The 12,987-nt window shown below is 36.9% G+C and overlaps 1 protein-coding gene across 3 annotated transcripts in view; it reads right to left on the reverse strand.

Annotated features, from left to right (window-relative positions):
* Window positions 1–12,987, reverse strand: part of LOC123551223 (titin-like) — a 37,621-nt gene that overhangs the window by 16,566 nt on the left and 8,068 nt on the right. For all 3 annotated transcript variants that reach the window (XM_045339988.2, XM_045339985.2, XM_045339987.2), the window contains exons 2-4: window positions 9,596–9,851; window positions 9,068–9,168; window positions 6,004–8,221 (exon numbers count right to left, since the gene is read on the reverse strand). In XM_045339988.2, the coding sequence (XP_045195923.2) occupies window positions 6,004–8,221; window positions 9,068–9,168; window positions 9,596–9,816 (2,540 nt within the window). In that variant the 5' untranslated portion in view covers window positions 9,817–9,851. The remainder of the gene's footprint in view (window positions 1–6,003; window positions 8,222–9,067; window positions 9,169–9,595; window positions 9,852–12,987) is intronic.

The following is a 12,987-nucleotide window of genomic DNA, read 5'->3' on the forward strand; positions in this document are numbered from 1 at the left end:
GTTTTCAATAGATTCAACTTACAAGTTTGCCATAGAAAGGCAATACAATATCATAGGTGCTTTGACATTAAATTTTATTCAAAACATTAGTTGTTTGCAGAACAAATGTTTGTAACAGCAGATTCTTTTTTACATTTTTATTTCAATGGTGACCCCTCACACTTTACACAGGTTTGGGACTGTCTGGCATAAAGCAGCTGGTAGTGTTGGCAAAATCTCAGACAGATGGTCCATTTCTTTTGTAACTTCAATAGAATTCATAAGTGTATAAAGAATAATAAAGAATACTTTTTATTGGAGACAATATTTTGACAAAAAGTGATGCAACTTCAGTACTTGAACTTAGTGTAGTATAAAAAGGTGCAAATTACAGAAGCAACTTCAGTACTTGATTTAAGTGTATTATAAAAAGGTGCAAATTACAGAGTTAAATGAGGTAAATTTTCAGATTACTTTTTGCTAGATTATCTTTCGTTTTTCATCACTGAAAAAAAAAATCTTGCCCTCTGCACTGTGACTGTTATTCAAAGTTATTAAATACTTTATTTTGCTGATAAAATCCAGTATATTATGAGCTGGCATAAACTGTAAAGTTAGCTCGTTAAAGATGATATTGGTGAAAGATACAATAAGTAAATATTATGTATAAAAAGCAGAGGTTACACAGCAGAAGATGCAAGCAAACCAAACCACCAAAACTACTACACTACTAGGCCACTTTATACCGGACGTGTTTAGTCCAAGGGTGAAAGTATAGAATATTGAAAATCCTGAAAAATTTGCTGGGGGCTTGGGGGCCGTTAGGGCCCCCGGTGGGTCCAGGGCAAAGCCCTGGTAGGGGGGCCAGGGGGGCGAAGGCCCCCCGGAAGCTTCTGAGAATTAGTGATTTTGAACGCTTAGAACAGCCCTATTCTACTCTTATATGTGTGCCAAAAATTTACTTATTATATTGCACAAAATGCATGATTTTCAGTTAACAGTAACTTTTCTAAGTCAAGGACTTGTTTCAACAATATACCCTCAACATATTTTTGTAAGATTCAGACTGAAACTACCTGAAAATTCTAGCAACATTTTTGTTTTTTCATGACACCATATTTTAATGTTCTGGCACATTCACAAAATGCAGACCCTGCAATATCCGGTTTTCGTAGCCAAAGACCCCATCGATCACCATCAGTGTCACATTCAGATAGCCAAGCCCATCTCCATTTGTTACCATGTTTGCTTTCTAAGTCCTAAGTATTGTACGCTGGCGGTAAAAACATTATTTTTCAGGCACTATCCCGTGCAGCCCTAATTACGGCGTGTTAATCCCCGAAAGAAATCTTGATCTTCCTCCTGTTCCTCGTAGAAAGATTGATACTTGGAGATAAAAGCGTGCAAACCGTAGAAATCAAGACATGCGTGTGCAAGTCCGTGCAAACTTTGACGCGGCAACTTTTAGGCGCACGTGAAAGTCATGAAAAACGTGAGCGAATAGTTTATATAAACGGTCGTCTAGAATGATGTTTTAAAACAAACAGTTGAAGTAAATTTCGGTACGTAACAGGATCGAGTAATCATCACTGCAATATTTTTTTATTAAAGTGACTTTTCCGTGGTTGACGCTTGTTTTATAATTGGAACTCTTTACAAGGTGTGTATAATAAAATCCAGACATCACGGAAGTTGCCAAAAATGGCCGGACATTCGGTCCTGCACTGCCGGGACGAACATTAAGTATAGAACAAACAGGAATCTTGCTTCCTTTTATCAGTATGCAGCTGTTAATTATTTTTCTTGTATCCTATCTGATCTAGATTGCCTTGGATTCGAAAATCCCGGAAAATAATTATCATCAACCCACCCCTGTTCAAAGCGGAAAAAAACATTAACAATTATCGGTAAATATTCTGTTGATAAAATAAGTACTGGCCTTGTTTTCGTCATCAGTTAAAACCCCCTTAAAGAACTAAAAGAAGTGTGTCGGTATCATGGCATCTGAAGTGGAGATCAAAGTTGCCCGAGATTGTCATGGCATTACGTCATGTTTTCGCGCCATGTGACACATCACTGTCTGATCGTACCGCCTCGGTTCTTTAAAACAGTAAAAAAAGTATCTTCTTTAATTTTTTTTAAAAGCGAATGTGCAATATCCCGTATAAACTGACAGGTAAATGTGTCAAACGATAAGTGACCTATTTGCCCTATTTTTTTTTTTACATTATTGTTTGAGAAGAATATCTCACATAGTGTCGTGTCAAAAATACATCTACAAATATTCATTTACTTATCAAACTTATTTAAAACCACAGCGACATCATACTGCTTTATTTTAAAACCATATTTCTATTTACGTTCACGAGGTCACGTAACCTATTCTGCCGCATTACACAGAAATCTGTTTGCCTGTATTGAAATAGCTGCCGCTTTTTTATTATTTAAGATTTTTTAATTCTGTTTTTTGTACTTTCTTGTCAAAAGTCTGAATTTTATGACCATAGAATGTAGTATTTATTTACTTTTAGAAATAAATAAATATTTAAGATGGCGCTGTTTGAAATTTTACAAATAAATGTATGAAAATTCGATCGTTTTTATAGACTTTTGCCTACATTTCTGTCGATATCTTATTAAAATCGTTATAGAATTCAAACTGTATTACTTCTCAAGCGGTGTTGAAAATTTGAAGCGATTATATTAAAAAATGAATGCACTACGCGCGTTTTTTGTGTACGTGTCGATAAACAAAAGTAACGGCGATCTAGCCTAAATTAGATATTATTATTACGATTGGTCGCACGTGTTCGTGGAATGGAAAATTACTGGTATGACGTTTTGATATCTTTACGATTCGCGGGTAAATTCCAGTCAATCCAGGTTAGTTTTAGGGATGTAATTTCTGCATTTGGTAAAGTTACGAGGTAAAATCCACGCGTCCGATCGGATGAGCATACAGAGAGGTCCACTCGTCCCTATCCAGACTTTAACCCATCAATACTCGTATAAGACATAACTCGCAATATACGAGGCGGCTACATGTCCGTGGTGTTTGAAGATAAAATTGCATGCAAGAAATCGAGAAATGCATGCTGCAGACAAAAGTCCGTGCAAATTCTGACGCGCGGGAAGTTTTCGGCGCATGTAAAATTTATGAAAAACGTAACAGTTGTTTTCATTGAAGTACAGCGCCTATGCGGGCCAATCAAAATTGTCGTTACATATTGACAATATGCGAGATGCGCTGCAAACGGCAAATGTGATAAACAGAGTCGATTGTGTTTGTCGCCGATCGACTGATTTTATAAGCTTTGTTGATTGATGACACAATACCAACCCCCCCCCCCCCCCCCCCCCCCCGAATTTCGACCCGGATTTAGACGATTTGGAAAAACGATCCCGGCCGAGATGGAAAATCCGGAACTTCCGGAGTATTCCGGAAAACTTTCACCCATGTTAGTCTCTACTTGCTGTCACTGAAATTTACTGTGGCTGTTGTAACAGATAAAATAATTTTTGTCTTCCACTTAAATTAAGTAAAACAAGCTTTCTGAATTTTAAAGACTTGCCAGTGTGAGTTACAGTGCCTGAAGCAGTTTATTCACAAGCATGCATGAAAATTTTATTCAATGTTCATCCTGTATAAATGGCTTTTATAGTCTTAAAACATAACAATACATCACAATATCAAATACTGGACACAAACACAAGTAAACAAAACTTGAAACGGAAGTTCATCAAAATAAAAAAAATCTTAAAAAATTCTATTTTATTTTTATTTTTTTCCGAGATGCTCACTTTCAAGCTTTTTATTTTTATTTTTATTCCCTCCTCCCCCTGCTCATTTTTCAAAAATCTCCCGTAAAACGAAAGATAAAAAAACTCTGGCCTAACAAATCATTAAAAATTAAACAAGAGCCATTGTAAAACATTTTTATGTCAAATTTGTGCAGAAAGTGCGGATTTTTGCAGAGAGAAATAGGTCATTAGGAGCAGTATATATTTTACTCTATCCAGATGGAAGATTTGAAGTATTAAAGAAACAAACACTGACATCTCTACTACTTACAAATCTTACTGACCTCACTACCTTAGCGATTCTCATGATCATGAAAACTGGACGTTGATGAAATGATGATTTATACCCATATAAAGTAAAGAATGTGTTTGGAGCTGCTACTTTAGTCTGGTCTAAATTCTTCTGTCATGTGCCAAGTTCTGCCAACCATTACAGTTAGCCTTTCAAACAAGGTTAATACATAACAAAATATGTATACTGAAATTCTATTGATCTTAACACAATCCAAGATAAAAAGATGCTCTTGTATATTGTGTTACGGTTTACCACGTATATAACAAGAGCTGTCCTAACACAGCCAATACTAAACAATTTGAATTCTTATCCAAAAAGCAGGAAGATTACCCTAAATGTTAAAATATAAGAGTTTCAATCCAGTATCTGCATTAGTTTTGGAGATAGCAACTTGCATGCAAAACTTTTACCATAAGTTTTTTTTTAAGTTCAAAAGGGGGCATAATTTTGCAAAATACATGTTCGAGTTATGGGACTTGATGCTATGAACTTGTTTTATAATCCCGAAGAAACATGTTAAGTTTCAATTCAATATTTGCATTGGTTTTTGAGATAGTAACTTGCATGCAAAACTAACCAAGACTATTTTAAGACCAAATGGGGACATAATTTGGCCAAAAATGCATACGTGTCAGAGTTACACTTAGTTTTATAGCCATGAAAAGGCATGTGAAATTTCAAATCAATATTTGCACTAGTTTTGGCGACAGTAGCTTGCATGCAAAACATTAACCAGGACTTAGTCTAAAAGGGGCATACTTTGTCTAAAAATTAAATACATGTCAGAGTTATGGGACTTGATCCTGTGAAGTTGAATATTGACCTAGTAAATGAAAATAATAAGTTTCAAAGCTATATGCCTTAAAATAATAGTTATATGTACTTCCATGCAAAACTTTAACCAGAAGTTTCTAAGTCCAAAAGGGGGAATAACTTGGCCAAAATAACTGTCACAGTTAGGGGCCTTGAAGCTATCACCTACTTTTAGAACCCTGAAGACATGTGAAATTTCAATTCAATATCTGCATTAGTTTTGGAGATAGTAACATGCATGCACAACTTGAATCAGGATTTTGTAAGTCCAAAAGGGGGCATAATTTGGCCAAAATACATTTCACAGTTATGGAACCTGACCCAGTGAGGTTTATTATTGACCATAAAAAAGAAAAAAACAGTTTCAAAGCTACATGCCTTCAACTGATAGCTATATAAACTTTTAACAAAGGTGCGACGCTGACACCAGGGTGAGCAGAATAGCTCCTAACTATTCTTCAGATAGTCGAGCTAAAAACTGAATTGTGAGCCTCAGTGGGCCAATTCGTTTCACTCAAGCCGGGGCACGCCGGTAACGTGAGCCGCAAGAAAAAAATTCTCGCCGGTTTATTAATAAACGAACGTTTTGGCGTACGCCGGCCACGCGAGCTGCAAATACAAAAAAAAAATCCAATTAATTATGATTTTCTCTTGTGGCCTGTTCCAAATAAGTTAGCAAAAAGTTCTTGCAGTATCTTTCTACATTTCAAGGTACTAACCCAAATTTCCAAATGTTTACCCAATTTTATGTCGCGAAAATGTATGATTTGCCGCTTTGCCTATCTCACAACACCGGCGCACATCGGCGTACGCCGGATATACCCGGGCAGCCAAACGAACGCCTAGCCGGTCGCACGCGACGAAATGGCGTACGCCGCAAAAGTGAAACGAATTGGCCCAGTGTGTTGTACACACTTGAATTTCTCATGCAACAAACCAGTGTCACTTCAATCATGAGAGAAAGCATGTACAATTAGAATTACTGAAGTAGGACTTTAATTAACTGCACTAATACCTTTAAAGTTCCACTGAAATATTAGGCCATAACTGCGACAGAGATTACTTCTCCATCCATTGTTACTGTACTGAAATAATAAATATGTAAAAAATCTAACCTTCTCATAGCAGGCAACAACTGATCAACAAAGAACTTGGGATCCACTTCCTGTAGACACACCACATCTGCATCAAGATGTCTGAGTTCCTCTATCACATTCTTTAATCTGTACTCAGGCTGTAAATACTTTGTTTCAGTAAAACTATAGTCATTCCTAAACAAATGGCAGTCCGCTAATATATTATAACTGACAATAGAAAACTGCTTTGAATTGTCCGATGAACCACTAAATGTTGGATTTGGGATGAATGAACGGTTAAATATAGGATTAGGAAGACTGGTCTGAACTTCTGTACTATCAGGTGCTGGGACGTCACCCATTTCAATTACAACATACTCTTTTGCCACATCTTCCTGTAAACCAGAACCATTTTCCTGAATTTCTTCCTCTGTTGATACTTTTGCTTTTTTTAGAGGTGAAGTGTTATCCTCCTCTTGGTTTTCAACCTCATCAATTTTTCTTTTAGTTGGACAGTTTTCAACATATTTATCTTCTTGGTCAACAAATTCAATTACTTCAATTTCATCACTAGCTGCTCCATTACCTTGTAAATTATTCTGTTTTGTGTCTATTTCTTCAATATCATCATCAGAAATTTCCTCAACTAGTGCAACTTTTTTCGGTAATTCTTGATCACCACTTCCATTCCCAACATCAGCATTTGTCAAATCATTAACAACAGCTGGTTCTTCTTGTGTGATTATAGCTTCCCCAGAATCCTCATTTAATTCAGTTACTTTTTGAGACAATTCTTCAGATGGTTCACTAATAATTTCAATTCCTTCATTAGAATCACTTTCAACCAAATCAACAGGGTTTTCTTCAACAACACCTTTATTTGCCTCAACTCCTTCATTAGAAACATCTTCAACTAAATCAACAGAGGTTTCCTCAGTAACTCCTTCTTTTGCTTCAGCTCCTTCATCAGAATCATTTTCAACTAAATCGACAGAGGTCTCTTCAACAACACCTTCATTTGCCTCAACTCCTTCACTAGAATCATTTTCAACTAAATCTGCAGTGGTTTCTTTAGCAATGCCTTCATTTGCCTTAACCCCTTCACTAGAATCACTTTCAACTAAATCAACTGAGGTTTGTTCAGCAATGTCTTCATTTGTCTCTACTGAATTTTCCTTACTTGGCTGCATAGTGGCAGATACCTCAGTTGACTGTTTTTCAACACTCTCCTCTACTTTATTTTCATTTTCAACCGTCACTAAATTAACATCATCTGCAGACTCTTTTACTGCATGTGAGTCATCAATCTGTTCATCAGCTGTTACATCCTCACTTTCTTCAATTTCATTTGCCTCTACAGCAGACTGTTTCGTTTCATCCTTAGCATCTGTCTCCATTTCTTCTTCTACCACATCTGGACTTTCTTCTTCTTTTGCTTCAGCATTTTCTTCAGTTTCTTCTTCAATTTCCAGTTGTTCCTTCTCTTGGACCTGGTCGTCTTCTTTATTTCTATCTTCTTGCTCAATAGTATCTCCTGTCCTCTCTTTTTCAGCTCCTTTCTCAGTCTCTGTCTCTTCTTTTTTCTCTTCCTTATTTTCAACAGTTCCTTTCTCTTCCTCAGTTTGATCTGTGTTAAGAGTAGGTTCATTTGATGCTACAACTGTTGTTTCTTCAGAAGTTGTGCTTTCTTCAACAACTCCTTTTGCATCTTCAACTGGCTTTTCCTCTTTTAATGGTTTATCTTCAACTTCCATTTCAGCTTGATCTGAATCTTCAACTGTAGCATGTTTATCTTCAACATCCTCTTCCTCTTTCTCAGCTGGTTCTTCATTTTTTGACCGCCTAGACCTTGAGGTTTTAGGGGGAGACTCTGGCTTGTTTTTCTTCTTTGAAGTAGATTTTGGTGTTTCTTTCTTTGATGCTGGTTCTGACTTTTTTTTAGGGGTTTGCTGCCGTTGTTTGGGAGTGGTCCTTTGCTTAGGTGTCGACTTCTGTTTAGGGGTGACTGTAGCTTGCTTGGGAGTTGCTTTAGCTTGTTTTGGGGTGGCAGAACGTCCACGTGGTGTAGCCTTTTCTTTAGGAGTTTCAGCTTTTTTCTTTGGAGTTGCAACTTTTGGACTTGGTGTCACAGCTTTACTTTTTGGAGTTGCAGAGTTCTTGGGTGTTGCAGGTGCTTTTGCTCCTCTTGACGAACTTCTTGATTTTGTTTCTGCTGGTCTCTTCTCTACTTCCTGCACAACATTTCTAGTTACTCTTCCTTGACAAAAGAAAACAGTTTTATTAACCTTATTTTATTCGTATCAAAGCATCCTGTACTACTGAAGTTATGAAAAGCATGTATAAAAGAACATAAAACTTCATTATACTTTCTACACAGCCTTCTTTAATTTCAGTACCAAAGTTTCAATTTATACATAGTCGTAATAGTAGTTATATTATAATTCAACAAGCTCTCTGCAACCCATCTTATCTGTCTTTGCTTACATTGTTAAAAGTACTGAACACTGAATTTCTTTACATTGTTAAATGTACTGAACACTGAATGACACCCAGTATAGATATGAATTAAAATAGATTGTTTTTCACGAAAAAAGTATGTCACCCATCATTTAACACACAGAAATTGTGAATTTCCACAAAGTAAGGGCTGTAACTCCTGAGAAAGTCACTGAACAATAAAATTCTGATAAAAAAAACTAGGGTTGGCAGTGGTTACAGTATGAAGTTTGGTGGAGAAGTAGCACACTGTCAATGAATTTGACAGATCAAGGTCATGACTCTGCTGATAACATAAAATAAGAGTGTGACAACAATATGCAAAACAAGAAGTCACTGAACCAAACATGCCAATGGTATGCATAACTAAGCTAGGCACTGATAACTCCTGTAAGGTTTGGTGGAAATCTGCCCAATGGTGTCAAAGAGGTTGCCTAAATATCATAAAATCTGACAAATGAACAACAGTAACTCCACTGAAAACCATTGAACCAGAACATGCTACCAAGCTGTAGACACTGACTCAGACCCTTGGTAGTTCTTCATATACTTTGTATAGTAGTTAAAAATTATAAAAAATATGAGAGGAAAAAGAATATGGGTATACCTTTTTGGTTACTGGCACTTCTACTTGGTGGTTTTGCTGCTGGTTTTACTTCCTGCTTTGGTTCTGGTTTCTTGGTACTAACCGACCTACTTCTTGATGGCCTGTACAAATAGTAACATTAATGTACCTTAGATAAATATGAGCAAAAAGTCTTTCTTGAAACGTCTTTTACTTCTGACAAACAAAGTTCACCCTGCACTTTTGGCACTAGGCAGAGCTGTCAATTTAAAAGTCCTGTTCTCCATCTACTGAACTGAATAAATTTGTATGATTTTTACACAATTATCATTCACCCTTTTATCTAATAGCAGCTATGCACATACATAAAATACATTAACAATAAAGATTTACACAGAACACAGATTAAAAATCAAAGTCTATTTATTTAGTCAGAATTTTCTACACTTAAGTATAGCTTCATTTATTCATCTTATTAATTAATGTTTCTTTGATTAAAATTGGAAATGTTTAAATTTGTGTGTGCATGTACAAGTTTACTGAAATAAATACTGTTTATTAAACTATTACCTAATTTCTGGTGCCGGACTTGGGCTTTTTGTCCTTCCTTTCTTTGCAGATGCTGCTTTCTTTGGAGCTGGTGTAGGGCTTGGACTTGCCTTCCTCTTGGTTCCAGCAGCTGATTTATTGTCTGAGGTAGCTGAAGCACCCCGAGTTGATCGTCGGGTCCCAACTTCTGGTTCCTTAGCTGCCCCCTTTTTCTCAGCAGATGCCTTCCGCTTTGCAGGCATTGTTCAAGTTTCTGCTATTTGAAATGTCTTGAAATCTGAAGAAATAAAAACAATCTGAGAGACAGTCATATTCCACATATTCACCGTGATTTTTTTTATAAAGCTGGTTAAAAAAGTAATGAAGAAATTTCAGTTATGAACACTTGACTTACCAAAGGAAAAGAAACAGACTAATTTGTAATGCAAAAATAAAAAAAAAATCCATGAATTAAGCAAATATTTGCTATGTTTACAAGTTCGTCTACCAGCTGATCGGCATTTGTCCTCATTAATTATGCAAATTAAGTCCCGCCTATAGGTTAGAGGACACCAAATTTTACGTAACATCCCCCAGCTACACAAAAATGAATGAAATACCAGTATTAGGTCTATGTTATACCGCTTAACAATTGTTATCGATTATAACTAGCAGGCACTTTGTCAGGGATAGCTGTTAAAAATAATAAGAATACAGAGATTATGTGCATCTAAAAGATAAAGTAAAAGAACTATTATACAGGTCAGGTTAAAAAGTAAAAGCAGGAAGTTGCATTAGAACTGACAGAAGGGTGGTAGCCGCCCAACGAATACTTCTAAGTTGGGACTAGCTTGCAAAGACACGGGGAGACTGTTCCACAGACGTATGCTTCTGGGAAAAAAGGAGTTTGCATGATAATGTGTCTTTGAATACGGTATCAAGTAGTTCAAGATTCTGGTAGGTCTAAGGTGACTGTGGTCAACAAAAACAAGGTGTTGTTTGATCTTATATAGCATAGTAACTGAGCTGATCTTACGGCGTTGTTCTAGTGTTTGCCAGTTTAGTTCATTTATCATTTTGGAGACACTACTGGTGTAACTGTAGTCGTTATAGACATATCTTGGTGCAGATCTTTGAACTTGCTCAATTTTATGGGTTAGGTATTTTTGCCATGGATGCCATATGGTGGAACAGTACTCTAACTGGGTCTAACATAGGTTTTATATGCAACCTCTTTGACTCTTTTATTTGGGGTTTTGACATTACGTTTGAGGAATCTTAGGGAATTTTTTGTTTTTGATGTTACATTATTGATATGATTGGTCCATGATAGGTCTTTACTAATGGTTACGCCTAAATATTTGGCAGAATCAGCCAATTTCAACTCTATGTCATGCAGCTTATAAGGGAATATTACAGGGTTTCTTTTGCGACTGATTCTTAGGACTTCGCACTTATCTGGATTGAATTCCATGGACCAATCAGACTCCCAGGTTTCGAGACTGAAAAGGTCTTGCTGTAGGACTTGGGCATCACTGTTTGATTTGACCGTAACATAGATTATTGTATCATCTGCGAACAGCCTCACCTTGCCTTTAACACTTTCAGGCAGATCATTTATGTACAAGAGGAAGAGGCAAGGTCCGAGGACCGAGCCTTGAGGGAAACCAGAGAGAACGGGGAGATTGTCTGAATTGTGACCTTCGACTACAACCTGCTGAGTGCGACCCTGAAGGAAGGACTTGACCCAAAAAATGACCTGTGGATTGACACCGAGTCTTTGTAACTTGTTGACTAGTTTGTGATGATCTACCTTATCGAAAGCTTTGCTGAAGTCCATGACTATGATATCTGTTTGTTGACCTTGTTCTAAGCTGTCACTGACTTGGGAAAAACTTATTAGCTGGGTTTCACAGCTGTGTTTTGACCTGAAACCATGTTGGTAGGGACTGAGAATGTTAAACTGATCATAGAAGAACATGATGTTGGAAACAAGAATGTGTTCCATTAACTTAGAGGCAATACATGTGAGGGATATGGGGCGGTAATTAGAGGGTTTACTCTTAGGGCCTTTTTTATATGCAGGGGCAATGACTGCATGCTTCCAGTCATTTGGGACAATACCAGTATTGAGGGAGATTTGGAATATGTAGGTAAGGACAGCCCTGGGCTATTTCTAAGTACAGCTCCTTCAATAACCTAGGTGGCAGTTCATCTGGGCCAGAGGCTTTACTTGGTTCCAGGCTTTTAAGGAGCTTTTGTAAACCTTCCTGGGATATGTTGACCTTGGGCATGACTGGTTTATTTACAGGGGTTAGCAGTTGTTTGCATGACTGGGCAAGGCTCAGGGGCTGAGGCCGTGAGAAAACTGACTCAAATTGCCGATTGAGTATGTTTGCTTTTGCTGTCGTTCGACAAAAATTTGACCTTCACTTTTGAGAGGAGCAACACCACTATTTTCTGTCCTATTCGATTTGACAAATGAGTAGAACTTTTTGTTTTGACCTAGGCGAAACATTAAAACGTCAACTCGACGGATTTTAAGGGGGAGGAGGGGATGGGGGCCCGCGACCATCTCCTCAAAATACACCATGATACTGAGCAGTGAATTGGAACATGTTAGATAACTATCAGATAGAAAATAGTCAATAATAGTACAACTCTTAGGCCTCGCTACATTATAACCACGCCCGCGAACTTGTTATTTACTTGCAAAATATCTGGTGTGCCTACTGGCCAGAGCAGAATATTTTAGATAGTGCCAATGTAAACAGATAATATGAAACGTTTAAATTATCGTTTAATGACTTCTAAGTGTTCCTGTTAGTTTAACTTAGATAGCTTTTCATGTTTGAATAATATTTAGTGTTTTTTTAACCTATGATAATTTGATTGCCACCACTGTTGGCCTATACCCAGGGCTTCCATTAGAATTCAATTTCATGGAGTCAGGACTGCCTAACATTCAGATTTTGGAGTCCCTCTTAAATTTTCTTGGAGTCCTACGTAGTATCACTTTGTACAATGACCTTCAATATCATCATCATCATCATCATCATCATTACTATCATCATCATATCTAATTGGTTCAGAACAATGTGCAAAGTAATAGAATAAAAGGACCACTAGAATGATTAAAGAACATTTTATTTAACAAAAAATATTTTATTGTTTTATTATACGTATAGCAACAGTCAGCATTTTATTGAAATCAACAGACTTACTGTTGTTCAGCTACATAACGAAAATCTACTTTAAAAAATCTAAAGTACATTTCACTTGGAGTAGAATTATGTCAAATTACGTCATTCACCTGGCAATACTCAACCAGTTAACTTTCATCCCACATCAAAGAAAATCAATAAAGGAAAATTTTGCCGACACCTCCCTTTGAAGCCACGTGCTGGTGTCATCCAAATGTGTCAAAGATATCA

Source organism: Mercenaria mercenaria, chromosome 4 (genome assembly GCF_021730395.1).
Source record: "Mercenaria mercenaria strain notata chromosome 4, MADL_Memer_1, whole genome shotgun sequence".
Taxonomy (NCBI): Eukaryota; Metazoa; Mollusca; class Bivalvia; order Venerida; family Veneridae; genus Mercenaria; species Mercenaria mercenaria.